We start from the raw sequence: 18,203 nt of genomic DNA, 5'->3' as shown, positions 1-18,203 counted from the left end.
AAATTGTGTCTAGGGTTTCCCACCCAACTTCCCAAAGGTTGATAAAAGCTGATACATCTCTTTAGACATTTGTTCAAACTCATAGAGCATTCAGCCCCAAGAGTGAACCCTAATGTCAACTGTGGACTTGGGGGTCAGCAGCTCTGCTGGGAGAGGTTGGCACGGGGGAGACTGTGCATGTGGTGGGGGGGGAAGATAGCTCTGTATCTTCCTCTCGATTTTGCTGTGAGCAAAATCAAAACTGCTCTAAAAAATAAAGTTGGAATAAACCTACAAAAACAGTAAAGAAATTAGGTAGGGAAGTTTGCTAAGTGCCCAGCAGAGGATGTGTCCAATAGTGGACGTGGCCATTGCAAGTGAGCTGGTGAGTTAGGTACATTTGCAGCTCATTTAGATGTGCTTATTGGAAGGTGCAGGCACCTCCATGAAGGCGAGGGATGGTGATGGCATGGGGGAGGAAAACCATGGGGTCTTCCCCCTGCTCTCTCCTTGCCTCCATTCCACTTCCCCAACAACTATGCTGATGGAACCATCCCCTTTTTAGTGCCCCTTGTGCCAACCAGGAGGGCAGTCTCTGGGGCTCCTCCCCGCTCCCGTCGCCCAGCTGTGGGCTGGGCCCAGTCTTGCACCTTGGACGAGCCCACTGGCCTGTTCCCTCCAGCCCTGGGCTTCCACAGGACCTGCAGCGGGGAGCAGTCCCATTGGACCGACAGTGGTGAGCTTTCCAAGATGGCGCCATGCCATCACTGGGGCTGGGAGGGGCTCAGGGGCCTTGAGAAGTAGCCGGATGGTATCTGCTCTCATCACCTGTGCTCCTTGCCCTGTCTTGGGGGTTGGGGATGAGGGGATGTGTTTGGTGTTCATGTCTTCGCCGTGTCAGATGTGTGCCTTGCATTGCCCTGCACTGGGGATTTGTTTACAATGCAGAGCCCGACACTTGGCTTGCATCATTTGCACCCAGCACTGAGTGTTGGCCTCCCAGATGCTGACTCCTGCATCCCTCCTGTGAACCAGGGCAAATCACTTAATTGCTCTGAGCTCAAGGCCTCTGCATTAGCACCACGGTGAGCACATTATAGAGATGGATGTGCTAATGTCTGCGGAGTGATTTTGAAAATGAACTGTGCTCGTAGAATGCCCGACACTGGCTTCCTGCCACCTCCTGAGAGAGCAGGACAGTGCAATGGGCTAGGTTCAAGGTCTGACGATCCCAGCTTCTGGGAAGTCAGGGCTGCAGGAAGCAGGACCCACCATGGTGAAGGGACTCCGGCAAATGCCAGGGGAGGCCCCCGCCCGACTGTAGAATTTTGTTCACAGCATCCCTGGATGTATACCAGGAATTCCACAGCTCTCAGAGCTGCCTGCCGTGTAACACACTCTGGGCTCCTGCTCCCCTTGTTGTGGTAAATAACTGCTGGTCTGAGTGGGCCTGCACAGCCACGCAGGTGGAGTGAAGAGCTTCCCTAAGTTGACTGTGCCTGAAACACAGAGACTTGGGACTCTGATCCTGAGCCTGGCCTATAGGTCACAGTGCCTCTCCTCCTTCTCTCTCTCAAGTAGAGGGACCAGCCTCTAACCTCCACTACTCAAAACCAGAGCAGCTCCACCAAGGGCACAATCTTGATTTCACAACCCAGCTTGGGAGGTGACTGACTTGTCCCTTCCCTTCTGGGTGAGATATTCCCTGCTTTCCTATCTGTGGTGCAAACAAGTAGAAATCTTTATGTAATTATTATAAAAGTGACACCCTGAGAGGCAGAAATGTGCAGGGGGATAAATGCATTTTAACACCACTCACCGACTCTGATTGGTTATTTGCATTACAGACAATGTCTCTACTGAGGAGTCACAGCCTGTGGTGTCCATGTCACAGTGCTGGCATTAAGGTGTGACCTCTCCCTTTGTGAACCACCCCAGTCCACAGTGACAATGTGGGGGCTTGCTTTTATAATCCTCTGGCATGGGGAGCAGAGCCTGTTGTTACTGGCTTTGGGGACTTTCCCACGATCTCAAAGAAAAGGACAGTTTGGAACATAGGTACCCTTCACAGACGGGTCCCTTCAGCCTCTGTGAAGAAGTTGAAAACAAAGCAGACCCTCTGCCACGTGAGCTGTCCAGGGACCTGGGCAAGGGGGCAGGACAGGCGGCTGCCATGGCTATGAGCGCACATCTCAGTTGAAGCTCACTGTCCTAAGATTCCCATTTGTAGCCATGTTACTTGAACCCCCAGAATCGAACCCACCTGCTGCTTCTCTGCCTTTGGCCAACCCCACTCTGCATCATCCCTCATGACCAGTGGGGTCCGAGGTGGGGCAGTGACAGGGAGGCCCTGATGTCTGTCTCCACAGCCCGTGTGGGTCTTGTTAACTCACATGCATGGGTCTGTGCCGTCATCTAAGAGCTACCCTGCTTCTGGGTGAATGAATAAGCAGGATGGAAGCCACAGGTGCTCACTGGATGCTGTGGCCCAGAGGTTCCTGCACAGGGTGGTCTTCATTCATTCTTCACCACCTGTGCATCTGATGTGGTCACCACCCCTCTCCTGGAGGAAGAACCTGAGGGGCGGAGTGGTATTGGAGACTGACTTCCCCCAAGGCAGGGCTGTAGGGGAAGGGTTTACTGCGGGGGTGACAGCGATCACTCAGGAAAGTGACCAGGGACTGGCAGATGCCAGTACAGGTGTCTGTGAGCTGTTGATACCGTGCCTTGAGGCTCAGACCTCTGGGAGGCTGCAGAGGGCATGCGCAGAGCCCCCACCCCACAGGGAGAAGCAGGTTATGCATTTCCCCGCCAGCCCAAGTTCTTGCTTGTGCGGCATCCTTCTGGGTGCCAGGAAAACCATCCTTGGGACCACAGGGTCAGAGTTTGAGCAGCGCACATACGCATGTCAGTGAATGCTGACAAGGATCTGGGCAGGACACCCATGGAGCCTTACGCTCAGGCCTTTTTAGAACCTCATGCTGGAGCAAATGGGCAAACCAGGTCTCAGACCCAAGTTCATCTGACTTCTCTTACCTTGAGAGCAGGTCTTCCACCCACCATGTCCCACTCCCTCCTGGTGAAGCTGGGACGTCTTCCATCCTTCGGGGAGCTGCAGGCATCACGGTATGTCCACATGGATCCAGACTGGACAGGGCAGGCCAAGGGGAGAGCTGGGAGCCTGCTCAACCACACGGCTCCGCAGAATTGTCCATCACTATAGTTAAGAGTCTTCCTCTCTGGTTCCTTGTTCAGGCTCCATGGCTCGGGGCTCCCAGATGTCAGCAGTGTCCTGCCCTGGGCTAGCTCCCGTATGCTCAGAGGACACAGGACACAGCTGCAGGAAGATGTGGGGGAGCAGGCCACAGTGGGGTGGAGCCCAGAGGCTGCAGAGAGGTCATCTAAGAATTGATTGGATTGAAGATAAAGGCTTGGCCCACAGCAGTGCAGGCCATTGTTCCCAGGGACATCTCTGCAACTCACAGAGGCCTTTCACCTACAGAGGACAACTTGCTCATCCCCCATCTGGGATTCAGATCATGTTTAAGATGGAACCAGTCCTGCCCCCTGTCTTCACCCAGGGTCTAGAATAAGTTCTTGCCTGCAGAGACAATTGCTCTCTCTGCAGGGCCTGGATTCCTCTTTGGCTTCCCTATCACGTTTTGTTTTACCATTTCAAAGGGGAATGGCCTTCCTGATGTTTCTCACCCACTATGAGGAAAGCTCCTTCTTGGAGTGCCCTATGAGGTTAGGGTGAGGGCCTGTCCCAGTCATCAGGAACCTTCCCAGGTTAGGGGGAGGCAGCCTGGTACCTGCTCTGTGGAAGAGTGGCAGAGGGGAGTTAGAGTCCCCTCCAGGGGAAGGGAAGGTCATCACCAGGTGCCTTCCACTGGACAGGCACCCACACCTCCTGGAAAAGCAGCCTCTGTGTGCTAACAGAGGGGCGCCCCCTCTTCTTTGGTATGCATCCTCAGAGTCCTGAAATAGCAGGGGCCTGAGCTGGCTGGACACTCAGAGACCACCAACTGCTTGGTCACCCCCTTCCCATGGCACTCATCACTGACCACCTTCTCCCAGGAGGACCCTGTACTGACTGGGCTGTTCAAACATCTGCTGTCTCTTTGGGAGGTAGGGATCACAGTGGATGATGGCCCTTTGTCACCTCCCTGCCCCCAGGCCCTAGAAGTGGTTTTAAAGGATGGCAGCCCCTCTGTCCCCTCCAAGTCAGCATAAGCTGCTGATGAGTCCCTATTTAATAAGAGATGTGGTGTGACTGCTCAGAAAATAGTCTGTTGCGTACTTTGCTTCTTTGACTGTTGTGACTTTCCCCCATGTCTTGAGGGGGGTGCTTCATCATCTCCCATCCAGTTTTCCGAAGGGCTGCACTTGATCCTGAGACAGGATCTGTCCCAGGAGAGAGAGCCTCTCGCTCCCTTTCCTGATCCAGCTCTGTTCTTGCCTCACCTATGGGGAACCTTTGAGGCTCCCCATGCCTCACAGCACGGGTCAGGCTTGGGGGTACATCTGAGGTCCCTGGGACCTTGTATAGGATGCAGGTGCCCAGAGCCATGCCCAGAGTCTGCCTGGGAAGTTCTGGGGGTTCTAGAACCACCTTTTCAGGGTCCTTTGTCAGCCCTGATGCTGGGCACCTGAACACCAGCTCCACCCTCTCATCCCAGGACCCACCTGGCATCCCTGAGCACCCCTGGGCATCCTGTCCTCCACAGGCTGGTTCAGAATGTGAGGATGGGCTCACATAACAAATGGCACCAGCAGGTGGCTTAAAACAACAGGAATGTGTTCTCTCACAGCTCTGGAATTCAGAAGGTCAAAATCAAGGTGCAGGCAGGGTGGGTTCCTTCTGGAGGCTTCAGGAAGGGTCTGTTCCAGGCCTCTCTCCAGCCTCTCTCCAGGGCTCTATGGTCCCTGGTGTTCTTGGGCTACAAACACTCCAATCTCTGCCTCTGTCTTTGCATGACCTGCCCCTCTGCACACCTGTCTCAGCTTTCCCTCTGTCTTTCTCTTATAGGACGTCCATCTAGCCTGCATCCAAGGTGCTCCTATGAGGCCCTTAAATTAATTATATCTGCAAGGACCCCATTTTCAAATAAGGCCATCTTTACAGGTTCCATGGTTTGGGGCTCAGACACATCTTTATCTTTATGCCACCATGATTCAAACCTACCGTGAGGCACTTTCTGTCTGTCCAAACTGTTGTCTCCTCCAGGGCTGGTGGTATCCAAGTCTGCCTGCCCCACTGTTCCTAGCACGTCATAACAGGGCCAGTTAAGGATGTTTAACAATCCCTCTCCTGTGCTGTTCAGGACCCTTCTCTACCCCTGCCTCTTCCTGCATAAAACCACTGCCAACAGTGGGCGTCAGGGGACAGGACACATGTTGCTAGATCAGGGACCCGCCAGAGAGAGATGTGCTAGGCCTTTGAACATTGCCCGTGTCTGTGGGGGAGGTGTCTGGGGAAGTGGGACGTGTGGGGCACTTGTTGCCTATCCTTGCATCAGTTATCTCTTGGGTACAGGTATGAGACCACAGGCGACCACATCGCTTCCTGACTCTGGTTTCTGTGCCATGGTGCCCTCTGCCCAGTGTGCCCCATGACCTTGGGAGATACTAACTTTGTCTGTATCTAGATGAGGATCTGTGTCACCTAGCCTCTAGGTGAGGGTGTGTCAGTGATTCCCAGAGGGCTCCAAGGTGCTCTCCTCATTCCATCTGTCTCTTTTCATCACCTCAGGAGTTATGGTGAGGGTGGTGGAGAGGGATGGAGCAGAGGTTGCATTTCAACCTTATGATCTTCTGCATGACTTGACCCATGAGCTACAGCACCTCTTAAGGGACCTGGGGAAGGACAAAGACTGTCCCTAAACTGGAGGCTGCCAGTGTTTGTCAGATGTTAAGGGGGCCAGGACACTCTCACCTGTTGGTACTCTCAATTCTGAGGAAATGAAGGTAGGACCCCTGCCCCGGTCATCTGAATATAGGTGTGGTGGACAGACCCCTGACTAGGAGTAGGGGTCAACATTGACACTTCAAGGCGGGTAAACCAAAGCACTAAACCTTGTCCCAACTTTCTATGTGGCTAACAGATGAAATTATTTTCTGCAAAATGTCCCTTTTACAGATCCAGTGGCCTTGGCTGCAGAGTGAGGGGCTTTTGTTTTGCAGACATCTAAACACCCAGCTGGGAAGCCAGAGCACTTTGGGGAGAATGACAGTACCATGGCCAGAGCAGGGTGATTAATGGGCACTCGGCAATCTGCAGAATCCAGAAATGGATCCGGAACGCTGTGTGGACACAGCCCCGTCTCTTCCAAGGAGAGATTGCATCCTGTGGTACGGCACCCGTGCCCAAGCCAGCCGGTGTGTGTGTCGCTCCTGTCTGATGCTCTGCTGGATTTTTTTTTAACCCCTTCCTCTTAGAAAAAAGTCAAACGTAACCTCTGTCGGTTCATTTTATCCGCCAACTCGAAGAAGGTGGCTTGGGAGTGACCGTGAATAGCAAAGTTAATCCCTGCTGGGTGTCATCCAGTGTTTAGCTGTGGCTGAGCGGATGAGCCGAGCTGGCTTGACGAGCCTCTGCCACAGAGCATTTCCGATGACTTCCCTAGGACGGCAGTCCCTAAAAGCAAGGCTAGTGGGGAGCTGGGGAGCCTGTGTCCGAAATAGTCATGCATATATTAAGTATGTTACAAGCTGATAAGCTTCGGACTGGGATAACCTATTTTTCACAATCGTTGTTGTTTTTGTTTTTGCCTGGCTTTGTGGGCAGACGCACTGTCAGATGGATTAAATGACATGGGTTGTTCTTCTTCGGCGGAACAAGGTTTGTCTTCCTGCGTCTTGTCCTTCTGCAGCCTTGGAGAGAGAAGCAAGAGGTGTTGTTTGTTAAAATGAAGCCGATTGAGTTGCTGTGTGAGTTCGGTGCCTGCTTAGCCGACTAAGGGCACTTGGATACGGTTGCTAGGTTTCCAGACCCAGTGCCTGTATCATTGCACTGACAATGTGCACAGATGATGGATAGAGGGTGGTGTTTTCAAACAGATTTCCTAATGTAATGCTGTGTGTGTGTGTGTGTGTGTGTGTGTGCACGCACACGCTTCTCGAGTGAGAGTGTAACATCCACGCTGATTTTGAGCAGTGATTCTTTAGGAATATACCTGTTCAGGAGATACCGCCTGCTGGGAGGTAAACTAGCTCTGAGCTGAGAGATTGCTGTTTTCCTGGCGTTTTGACTGTGAAATGTGCTACTTCTGATGAATCATGGGTACTAATCTTAAGCCTCTGTGTTCACAAGAGAAGTCAGTAGACCCTGAGGAAAACCCCAGATTCTGACCTATTTCCTTTAGTTAGATTGAATGGACTGGGTCCCCACTGTTGAGTCCCCTTTACGAGCCTTTCCAGAGAAAGTGGGTATAGTATTTTACGTAGAATCATGTAGCAATCACAAGCCATTGACCCAATTCCCAAGGAATATTTTCAAAACAAATGGCCGAGAGAGGGGGGACATAAAGTCCCCCACCGTCAGCACAGCTTCTCAGCAGATATGAGTGACTGGCCAGCACCATAACCCATCTGCGTGACCACCCTGTTCCTGCCCTCCTTTGAGGGCTGGGTCGCCATGTAAGTTTGAGCTGGCCTGGTTTGCGTGTGGTTTCCAGGGTGTGGGTGTGTTTGTGTGCCCGTGCACGCCCACCCACCCCTTGCACTGAGCAGATTGCTCTATCTGGCCACATCCAGCTGTTTGTCTGCGCTCTGGGGTCTTGGTGTTCTTCTCTGTCTGCTGAAGCCGTTGGTCTTGTGTGTGTTGCTGTGGTTCTACTTCCCCCTGCCTCTCCTCCTGTGATATCCACCCGGAAGTTTTATTCCTGGATTGTAAAGCGTAGTTGATATGCTGGGACTCCATCCATGTGACCCCCTTTTGGCAAAGGTGTCAGGTTGGGATGTTTCTACAGTGGCCCAGTTTCCAGCATTGATTCTGGAGTAAATGTCCACTTGGAGTCCACTTGCCATCTTTGGCCCGTCCTGCGTTGCGTGCGTAAGTTCCTGAGGACCCGTCCCGTGCTGTGTACATGGGGTTCTGGGGTGTGCTGTGGGTATGGTCCTGGCCAGATGGCCAGATATGGCAGTGCCACAGGCCTTGGCCTCCTGTTCAGTGTGCGTTTCCATGTACTTCGTCTGCATTGTCCCCACCTGTACACACACACACACACACCCCTGTGTGCCTCCTGAGTCCATTCCACCAGCTCCAGCTTGCCCCATGGCCTGTTCCCTCTTCAGACAAACAGAATGGTGCTGAAGAGAGGACCTAGGCAACAGACATGATGTGTCCTTCTGTGGTCACTCCCCATGGGACTCCATGGAGTCCCTGACCACACTGCCCCCCCGCAGCAGACATGCGCGGTGGCTGGGAAGCCCGTCTGCAGCAGATTCCCCCCCATACACACACACTGTTCAGACATATTCATGCCTTTGCGTCCTCCCGGGTTGAACTCTTTGCGAAAGTGGAGCCTTTCCGGGCCCTTTGCTTTCAGGCGCTGGGCATTTGGGCCCTAGGGAAGAGAGCCACCTCAGATGCTGTCCTCCACACTAGTGCAGAAGCTCCAGGGGCCTGTCATCGTGTCCTGTCCTCACCATACATTCTCAGCACAGCTACCCTTAGTAGGATGCATCCTGCTCCCCACTGGGTTCCCATCCACATCAGGATGCAGCCCCTTTTACAACAAATACTATGTGACCTCTCCTGCCATAACTCACAGGTAACCTACCCTACTCGTGTGTGGGTTTCTTTTTTTTTTTTTTTTTTAAAGATCAACATGTCATCCTAACTGTCTTGTAGAGGGATAATGCATGGGAAGGACTTGATGAGGTGGGTGACCCATGCAGAGTAAGAGGGTCCCCTGCCCTACAGACTCTGTGCCCTGTTGGGTGCTTGTTCTTTCTCCATGGCTCCCATCTGTTCCAGAGATCCTCCTCCTCCTGCCACTGGGAGGCAAGAGCTCTCGGCTGGCAGTAGCAGGGTTTCCCAGCATGGCGAACACCTCTTGGTAAACTTCTCTACCAAGCAAAACACGAGCTTTCTTTCACTTACATGATGGGCTGTGTCCTAGAAAATGCCAGGGAACTGAAAATTGTGCAAAAGTGTTCTGTGTTTATACAGATGGAGGCCACGCACACAGATAAGCAAGTCTTAGGCCTGCGTGAGTGTCTCCTGGGTTCTTTAAACCCCACACAGGGCAGTCTGCATGTAGCCAGGATGCTCCTACCCCAGACGCCTTTCAGAGCTCCGTCCTCACCGTCCTTAGATCTGTAATCCCACAGGACCCCTTGTTCTTAAACTCCTGTCTCAGACCCTCTGCACATGGATGCAGACCCCGGAGGTCAAGACCGATGTAGTCACCCTTCCATGCTTCTGGTGCTGAGGATCTTCCCGTACTTGCCCATGTCATGCCTTCCTCCCCACCGTTCACCTGGGCCTCCCTATCCCTCCTTAGCCCAGTCCACCTATTGTCAACCCAGCTTCCTCTCAGGTTGAGGCTGGTCCACAGCCTTGCAGACATTGTGAGCCCTGTCTCTGGCTGGGATCTGAGGGGCACCTAGGTGTCCCCACAGGCCTGAGGGGGCTGGGTTTGCCACACTCTCCAGCCCCCACCACGTTGCTGTGCTTCCTCCCCGAGTTCTGCCTGGCCTCCTTCTCCCTCCCCAGCCTCCTGTTCTCTTGGCCCTGCCCTGTCCCCAGAAGTTCTGGGTTCTTGCTGCTCTATGGTGTTCTCCTGGTTGAGATCCTGGGCCAGGCCTGGGTATCAGCAGTAACCAGGACTTTGTATCCTAGCTGAAGGGCTGGACTTTTGACCATGGATTATCCGCAAATGAAGAACCTGTAGGCCTGCCATTCAGCTGAAGTCAGCGTTAGGAGACATTAAATCTCAGAAGTATGGAGTCAGAGCTGGGCTGTGAAACCAGGTCCTCCCCCCTCAGCCTGCAGTCACCCTGCAGGCCTCCACAAAGCCCCACCCACACACCTGGGAGCTGGGTCCTCCAGCAGGTGGCTGCTCACCTGGAATTTCCCCACCTTGGCTCACTCATCTATGCATCCTCCCTATTAGAGGGTCAGGCAGCAGCTCAGCCTTCTGTGCTCCCTGACACTGGCCAGTCCCACAAGATGGCACAGGTGGCTACACTTGCCCCACTGTCGCAGATCCTGGCCAGTCTCTATTGCTGACAAGGTCACTGGCTTGGGTCTCAGAGCCTCGGCAGGGACCCTTCCAGTGGGAGGACCCGTGGCTGCTTACTCATGGCATTTTTCTCTGGTTCTCTCCAGGAACCAGTATCCCTGCTGCTCTGAGGAACACGTGAACCCCAGGCTCCTAGGCTGCTGGCCTGAGTCCCAGTGCCCGGCTGCAGGCTTGGGAGCAGGGCTTCTCGCTGTCTGGTACTCAGGAGCACCAAGGATGTGCCAGTGACGCAGAGCCACATTCCTGTCCCTCCCGTCTCCTCTTCTCTTCCCCTCCTCCCCTGCCCCTCTTTTCCAAGTTGTCCCACTAGACAGCAATAAGTCAATGACATTCCTTGAGTCTGGTCCTGAGTACACCCCTCTGGAGGGCTGAGGGGGTTCACTGACATTTTCAAATGTCTTGCAAGTGGCTTATGTTTACAACCAGCAAAGGGTCCCGTGCAGTTAAAGGCATGCTGGACCTCAGTGCTGTCTGGCCCAATTCCCCAACCCTGGGTGGGAGTCTGTTGGACTCCTCTGAGAAGAGTCGTGGCTCCCTGGTAACTGGCCAAAACTTCCTGATTTGTCCCCCACCCTTACCCCCAATCTTCATGGTGAAAGGTGGTAGAATGACATCAGTGTTTGCAGAAGTCGCTGTCCTTTGGGGGTTAATAGGTAGTGACCCTAGTGAAATAAGGCCTCAGAGTGTGAGGGAGTCCAGGGCCCTGGACTCACAAACCCTTTCAGAGGTCCTGTTGGAGATAACACGCCTGGCCCAAGCACTGGTGGTAGCCCAGGAAGTTTCCAGTTATCCGGTCATCACTAAGTGGCTTGGGACCCTGCCCGGTTGGTCCTCTCCATCCTGGGGGTGGAAGTCTGTGATTAAGAGAGCCAGGGGCTCTTGTGAGGCCACACAGGCTAGTGGGACCCAGTGCCATATTTTTCCACCCTGGCTCAAAATCCTGGATCCCAGCATATGGGGCAATCCCTAGGGAGGATCCAGAACAAAACCCTGCAGGCCTGCAGAGGGGATGTGCCCCCTGTCCAGTGGCCTGTCTCAGAAGCTCCTGATCTCCATGGCTACCTCTTACCCATCTGGCCTCCCCACCTCAGCCCCTCTGCACAGGTCCCACACCGCTGTGGCCCTTACCCCATCTGTCCCTGGTCTTGGGGCTCCTCTGCCCTGCTCCCCACCTCTCACAAGGGCCTTCCTGGCCCAGGCCTGCCAAGCCCACACACCTGGTTGACAGCACCTCCTCTTTCTCTTTCACTATGGTACAGTTGACTCTGGTTTCACCAGCATACGGCTCCAAGGAGCCCACTGTTGAGGTAAAACTGCACAGAGTTCAATGATGTACTGCAGGTGCTAGATTCTTTTTTCCCGTAACACCGCCCAACTTCTGCTAAAGATGGGCCACCTTTCAACAAATTTCAATTCTTTTCACTTTATGTCCCTTCTAAGCCTTCTAAACACTCACTTTTACTTTGCTTTTGGGGGCACCAGTTGCTTTTTGAGAGGCAGATTGTCACAAAATTCAGAACAGCAGATCACACGATTTTAGCACAATTGGCAATAAGCCAGGCCTGACCGAGAGCTTCCCAGCATCCTCTAAGCTGCATAACGTGTGTGGGGGAATTAAAAACTTTTGGTTTTGAAACTTCTTTTGATTTTTTAATTTATTATGTTTTGGACAGGGCTTGGTCAAAACCCACGTGTAAAAAATCTTTGAATGAGGTGGGCTGACTGTAGTTATTTCACAGAAACTGGGTGCCCAGCTTATCCCTGGGCTAGAGGGGGACACCAGGGACCAGATTCTGGTTTTGTGCTGAAGAGCTGGAGGGCAGGTGATTGTCAAGTGATGGGCAGAGCAGGTGGAAGCCAGGCCCCAGTTATCAGTGGGTGGTAAGTTCATAAGCCCAGGCTTGGTTCCTGACCCCCTCCTTGGAGAGTCCAGTGTCTTTGTGGGCTCTGCTCTGTCCTGACCCCTCACTGTGACCTTCCCTGCTGATCTCCTCACTCTCCAGGCCTGGACCAACTGCGGTACCCCCAAAGAGGCCCTGATTTTACCAGTACCAGGAGAAAGGGTCCCTCCTTGTGTCCTGCTGTAAGGACCCACAGTCCTTGGCCAGCCAGGTGGAACCTGAGTAGCTTTTGGGGAAAAGCACTCAACTCTGGATCTTCTGGACTTTCCTGCCACAATGCAGCATGGACAGTGGATTAGCCAGGAAATCTTAGTTTTCCTTACTCTGCAAAGGCTCATGGGTAGTGGAGCTGAAAAAAAAAGGGGGGGGGGAGTTTAGACCCAGGACCCGAAGGACATGAGTTCCAATCTAGAATTATCCAGGTGATCTTGGAGCAGCCACAGGCCTGCCAGCCTCAGCAGCCTCTGTGCTGATCCCGCTTCTGCCACGGCTGTGTTTGGATTCCCCTTTGGTTAGAGTTGAGCCCAAATGCAAACAGGGAGAATTGAGAGTTCTTTTTGGAAGCTCGCTGCGGGATTGCAGGTATTTGAGCCTCACCAAAGGGGCTGATGGATTGGAAGATGGGAGTGAGAATTAAATGTAACAGAGACCATGTTTCTAATTCTGTCTAATAAGCGTGAGAGGAGGGATTCAGACACGTGAGCACCTGGTGGGGCTGATTTCAGCTGAGCTAGAGGGCTGGGGAGGCCACAGCAGCTGTCAGAAAAGAATCAGAGAAGAGCTATCCTTGCCCTGGCTCTGCTGGGTCCTGGGTTCTGAGTCATCCAGGTCCAGGCACAAGATGGGCTTGTGACCATACTCTTGTCCCCAGGGCCATTGCCAACACAGGCTATCCTGACAAGAAGGTTCCTGAGGTGGGGCAGCTTTAGGAAAGGATGATAAATAGACCCCTAAATATTTTCCTCTGCCTGGACCAGGACCCTGGGCCATCTTCCAGGCTCTCCTGAAGCAGGCTGCAGAGAGAGACAGGGTGTCTTGTGACCTGGAGGGGCACAGTTCAGCTGGAGTGGCACTGAGGCCACTGCTGGCCCTGGAATCAGGAACCTTCTACATACCGGCTTCATTCTATCCTCGTTTCTTCAGCACCATGCGCAGAGCTCCTAGGAGCCAGGGGGTGGGAAGCTGTGCCAGCCCTGGGCAGCCCCGGAGTGTGGAAGGGTCCTCCCGAGAGATCAAGGGAGGTCCACCTCTCCCCCCAAAGCCACGGAACATATCTATCATAGGATCTTCTGCTGGCCGCTGCTCAAGACCCCCCCCCCCACCCCGTGAAGGTCACCATGGTCAAGCGCTACCCTCCATGGGTGAGATCACAAGTGTGGGAGGTGGACTCAGGGCATCATGCAGACTGTGGGAGGGACCTCGGTTCCAGTGGTGGGACATGGGACATGGCTTCCTGTGATTTCCTGAGCATCAATTTATCATTAGGGTAAGTTGCTCCAAAGCGACAAGGGGGTGGGAGCTTACACACAGTGCCTATCTCTTTGCTCTGAATTTGCTCCCTCAAGTTTGGAGGGGAGGTTGAGGCCACATGGAGAGGCATGGTCTAGTGTTGGACCTGGGCTTGGTCAGGAACTGGTCTTGGAAATGTCGTGGTCATCCAGCCCGCAGTTCGTGTTCTCCACGAAGCTCCGTCTGCATGCGTCTGGCTCACTGCCAGGCAGCTGTGCTCTCACTGCAGAATGAAGCTGGGCTAAAGTACTCCTTTTTAAAAATTAGTGTATATTAATTATGCAAAGTGAGGGGTTTCTTTATGTCACTTCCATGTGTGTACATACTGTGTCACATCCCCTGCTCCACCAGGCCGAGGCAGTCCCGGCCCCAGGGCACTGGAATGGCTGTGTTTGTGGCCACCGAGAGGGGTGCCTGCCTCGCACGCTTACACCCCGCTCATCTGGCTACAATTTCAGCAGTGTCGCTTGGAGTTTCACAAGACCGTACTGTGTCACTGTGTCCTCGGTCACAGAGGGTGGAGTTCTGTGCTGTGAGGTAGTTCCCTTATGTTCTGCCTTAAATCCTATAATTCCTGAGAGGCACCACCGCCTGCTGTCTTGAGCAAATGCACAGCAGTTACTGTGGCCCCTCGTGCTGCTGGACCAGAGTCTCTCCGAGGGCAGGGGGACAGAACTGCTAGCCCAGGGCCAGGCAGTAGGAGCAGGTGGTCTCTTAGCATCATTGTCACCCCCCCAACTTCAAATATCCCTGGTGACCAAATACCCCATCCTGCAAGTGTTCCAAGTTCTAAGCAGCTGTATAGTGTTGCTGTTGAGTTTTCATACAGTATTTGTCAACTACAAATAAAGTTATTAAGGTGATAAAGGAGTTGGGAAACTCCTGCTGGTGTCACTCCTAGTGACAGAACTGTCACTGGGTTTATCACAATGAGTTCCTCTACCTATTTGTGGTGTAGACAGGCCTGTTGCAGTGTCACTCGTCTAAAAGTACAATGTGTAATTCTCAGGTTGTCACGGTATTAAGTACTTTAAAGTAATATGCCTGATTTCTGCATCCAGAGACCACATTGAAATGGACATAGTGGTGCATGCCTGTAATTCCAGCTACCTGGAAGGCAGAGATTAGGAGGATTGCAGTCTGAGGTCAGCCTGAGACCTATCTAAAAAACAAAATAAAGCAAAAAAGGCTGGTGGAGTGGCTCAAGCGGTAGAACATCTCCCTAGCAAGTGCAAGGCCCTGAGTTCAAAGCCCAGTACGACAATAACAGCAAAGAGCCACCTCAAGTGATGGGCTGACCCATTGAAGGTTGTTTGGGCCTCTTAGATGTGTCCCATCGTTAGGTGATGTGTGACTGTAGTGCTATGGTGACCCTTGGGCACACATAGGCTGGGCTATAGCCCCCGGAGGTCCAGAATCACCTGAACTGGCCCTTGACACGCTCTTCCATGCTCCTGTGTGACAAGGTAGATTTCAACCGGTGCAGACCAGCGAGCTTCCCCTCTGCAATGCTGCCACCCTCGGTCCCCATGGAGTTCTCGTTCAGGTTTAAAATGCAAACCAGCAGCCAGGGCAAACTGTAATGTTTTCAGTAAATGGAAATTTCATCCTTACGTGAACTGTTTTATTGCAGTGCAGTGAGATACCTTTAACATTGACATTTATTCTTTTACAATGATTTGCTTTAAAACAAACACAGGAAGCAAGGAAGTCATTGCTATTGCATCACCATCACGGAAAATTCCCTTGCCACGTGGAGGAGGGGTTGTCAGGCGTGAACTGCCCTAAGCGTTGGCCATGCAGGGGACACCTGTGGTTGGAAATGAGGTCACACGTGTAAACTGCCTGGTCAAGTGCCAGGGACGGACCCCAGGGCTTCCCTCATGCTAGGAAGTGCTGTTCCCCTACCCTCAGGGAATTTTTCACTTTCAGTGGGTTTACTGGGTCTCCAGCCCATCAGAATCCAAGGTGCATCTGTACGATTTTTATTTCTTTCAAAGACCTGCTTTGTGGTGGAGCCCTGCCCCTCAGCCTGCCCCTTCGTGGTCACTTGTATTCATGTCACTGACCATCTTACACCTGCAGTGGGGGAATTGCCCCAGCATGCAGGGGACAGGTGTCAGAGCTGGGAACAAAAGCTATTTTGTCTTCTTATTGGCATCACTGCCGGGAGTCCCAACCCATGGGACAGTCCTAAACAGCAGTCGCTCATGAGCTTGCAAAGAGTTTGGGGGAACCAGGAAAGTAGGGGGTGGCTGTGGGCGAGTGACCACGCTCGCTTCTCCACACGGTGCAAAGGTGGGATGTAGTGGTCACTGTGGACTGTCTTTGCAATGACCCTGAAGAAGAGGGACCTCCTGGGCCAGGGCACCCACATCTCTTCCCCTGGCCACCCCCCTAAGGATGTTGGGTGCCTTCTGCCTGCCCCGACCCATGACTGACGGTCAGAGATGCTGTCTGCTTCCAGCCTCAACTCTGCCATTTTTGCCTTCTCACTTCACTTATCCAAGTGCGGTGGGTGATCAAAACCCATTTAAATGGATTACCAAATTGTACCATAAAAGTTTTTCCAAATGTAGACACTCCAGCTTATTTTCTCTTAAATATGAGTCTTTTTCTACCTTTTTTAACTTGATAGTTACCTAATGATTTCTGGTGGGATTTTTTTTGTTTTTGGTATTTTTTTGGCTACATGTCTGTTTTTATCAAGTGGAATTTTTGATAAGGTTTGATGATATACCTATTTGCTTTCATAATTATCAGATCAGTAACGTCATTTTGTTTAACTGTGTACTAATGATGATAATAATGATTTTAAAAAAAAAAAAAAGCATCCTGGTCCTCATGTCCTCTTGTCTCAGGAACAGACTGAGAGCGACCCACGCCTCGGTGCCCTGTACCTCCCTCCTCCCCTGCTTCTGGGATTTTGAGAGAATGCTAACACATTTGAGGCAAATCCTATCCAATTCATTTGAAAAGCAAACTTATTGTTTAATGTCTCAGAATAGTCCTGAGTTCTGGGTGCCACGGTTGCTGTGGCAACGGCTCTTTGTTTTGGGAAACCATAACCATCACCCTGTAAACTACGCCAGGCTGCAGGCGTCCGCCCCGTGGGGCCACCATCCAGCACAGCAGTGGTACAGGGTGGGCATGGCTTCGTCCTCCCCACTCCCCTTCCGTAGGTGCCTGGGACCACCGTTAGCGTTTCCACGTTTGGGCTGGGGTGGGAGTTTGTGAACGTGTGGAGAGGGAAGTGCTGTTCCTGCCCCAAGGAACTGAGTTTTTCCAGGTGCTCTACCACTTGAGCCATGCCCTGTAAGGTGCCTTTTTGCTTTACTTATTTTTCAGATAGATAGGCTGTCATGATTTTGCCCATACCGGCCTCAGATCACAGTCCTCCTACTTACAGCCTCCCTCATAGCTTGGATCACAGGCATATACCACCACGCCTGACTTGTTTGTTGAAATGGGGTTTTGCCTGGTCTGCAAATCTCCTGATATTTGTCTCCTGAGTAACAGGGGTTACAGGCATGAGTCACCACACCCAACCTTACAAATCACTTAACTGGCTGACATGGAAGTGAAAGGGGATCAGTAGGTGTCCAGGACATGGAGATGACACACCAGAGAGCTGGAATGAATGTAGTCTTGGGACCTCATGACTCATGGAGGGTGGCTCTGACTGGGCAGGGGTCTCTTCCCTCTGTCCAGCCACTCTGCACATTTTCACTGCCATGGTCAGATGTTGTTTGAATGTCCACAAGGGAGCCTGTGTTGGGAACTTTGTCCCTAGCATGGCGAGAGACATGGGGCCTGATGGGAAGTCCTTACTGCCCCCTGCCCCCCTTGATCCCTTCACCAGAGCTGAGCCAATGCTGGTGTCATGCCCTTGAACTCGGACCCTGAGCTCAGGTCACCCCTTGTCTTTATGAAATTACCTAGCCTTGGACATTTCGTTTCAGCAATAGGAAACAGACTAATACTTCTGCCCCCCGACCATGGCCACCACACGCTACCAGGGAGGGATCCTATCCCTTGTCACCTTGCAGCTGCCCTATTTACCTTTGCTCTGCACGTGTCTCCTTTTACACCCTGGCTCTCTGCAAATTTGACTGCCCTCCGTCCCCGTCCCCGTCCACATGCACACACTCACGTGCACGTGTGCATGGGCTGAGCCCCAGGCAGTGTGACAGCTGTCAGAGGGACAGAGGCTCTGTCCATCCTATCTGAAGCAAGACCTGAGAGTGGAAGTTTTCCCCATAACTCACTGTTCGCCTTGGCCTGAACCAGTTTGTGGTTATTTTTAATCTTTACTTATCCTACTTAGTGTGATCATTCATCCATCCCCTGCGGGCCTCCTCACGTGACTGGCGATGGCAGCTGTCCAGGCCGCCATCCGTGTAACAGCAAGGTACAGATGCACGTTACTGGCATGGAACCAGGCAATGCACAAATACCGAGACGCCTCTGAGCCGTGGGTCAGGATTTGTTGATTGACCCAAAAAGTTCTCACCCTGGGCAGTTCAGAGGCTCCTTCAAGAGGCGTTATGGGGTGGGTGTGTTG

The 18,203-nt window shown here is 52.6% G+C and overlaps 1 protein-coding gene across 3 annotated transcripts in view; it reads left to right on the top strand.

Moving 5' to 3' along the window:
* Positions 1-18,203, top strand: part of Shank2 (SH3 and multiple ankyrin repeat domains 2) — a 505,735-nt gene that overhangs the window by 177,519 nt on the left and 310,013 nt on the right. For all 3 annotated transcript variants that reach the window (XM_074050929.1, XM_074050919.1, XM_074050915.1), the window contains one exon: positions 545-715. In XM_074050929.1, the coding sequence (XP_073907030.1) occupies positions 545-715 (171 nt within the window). The remainder of the gene's footprint in view (positions 1-544; positions 716-18,203) is intronic.

The sequence above is a fragment of the Castor canadensis genome, chromosome 1 (assembly GCF_047511655.1).
Source record: "Castor canadensis chromosome 1, mCasCan1.hap1v2, whole genome shotgun sequence".
NCBI lineage: Eukaryota > Metazoa > Chordata > Mammalia > Rodentia > Castoridae > Castor > Castor canadensis.
The sequence above is the reverse complement of the archived record's forward strand: the minus strand, read 5'-3'. Positions and strand labels throughout refer to the sequence as shown.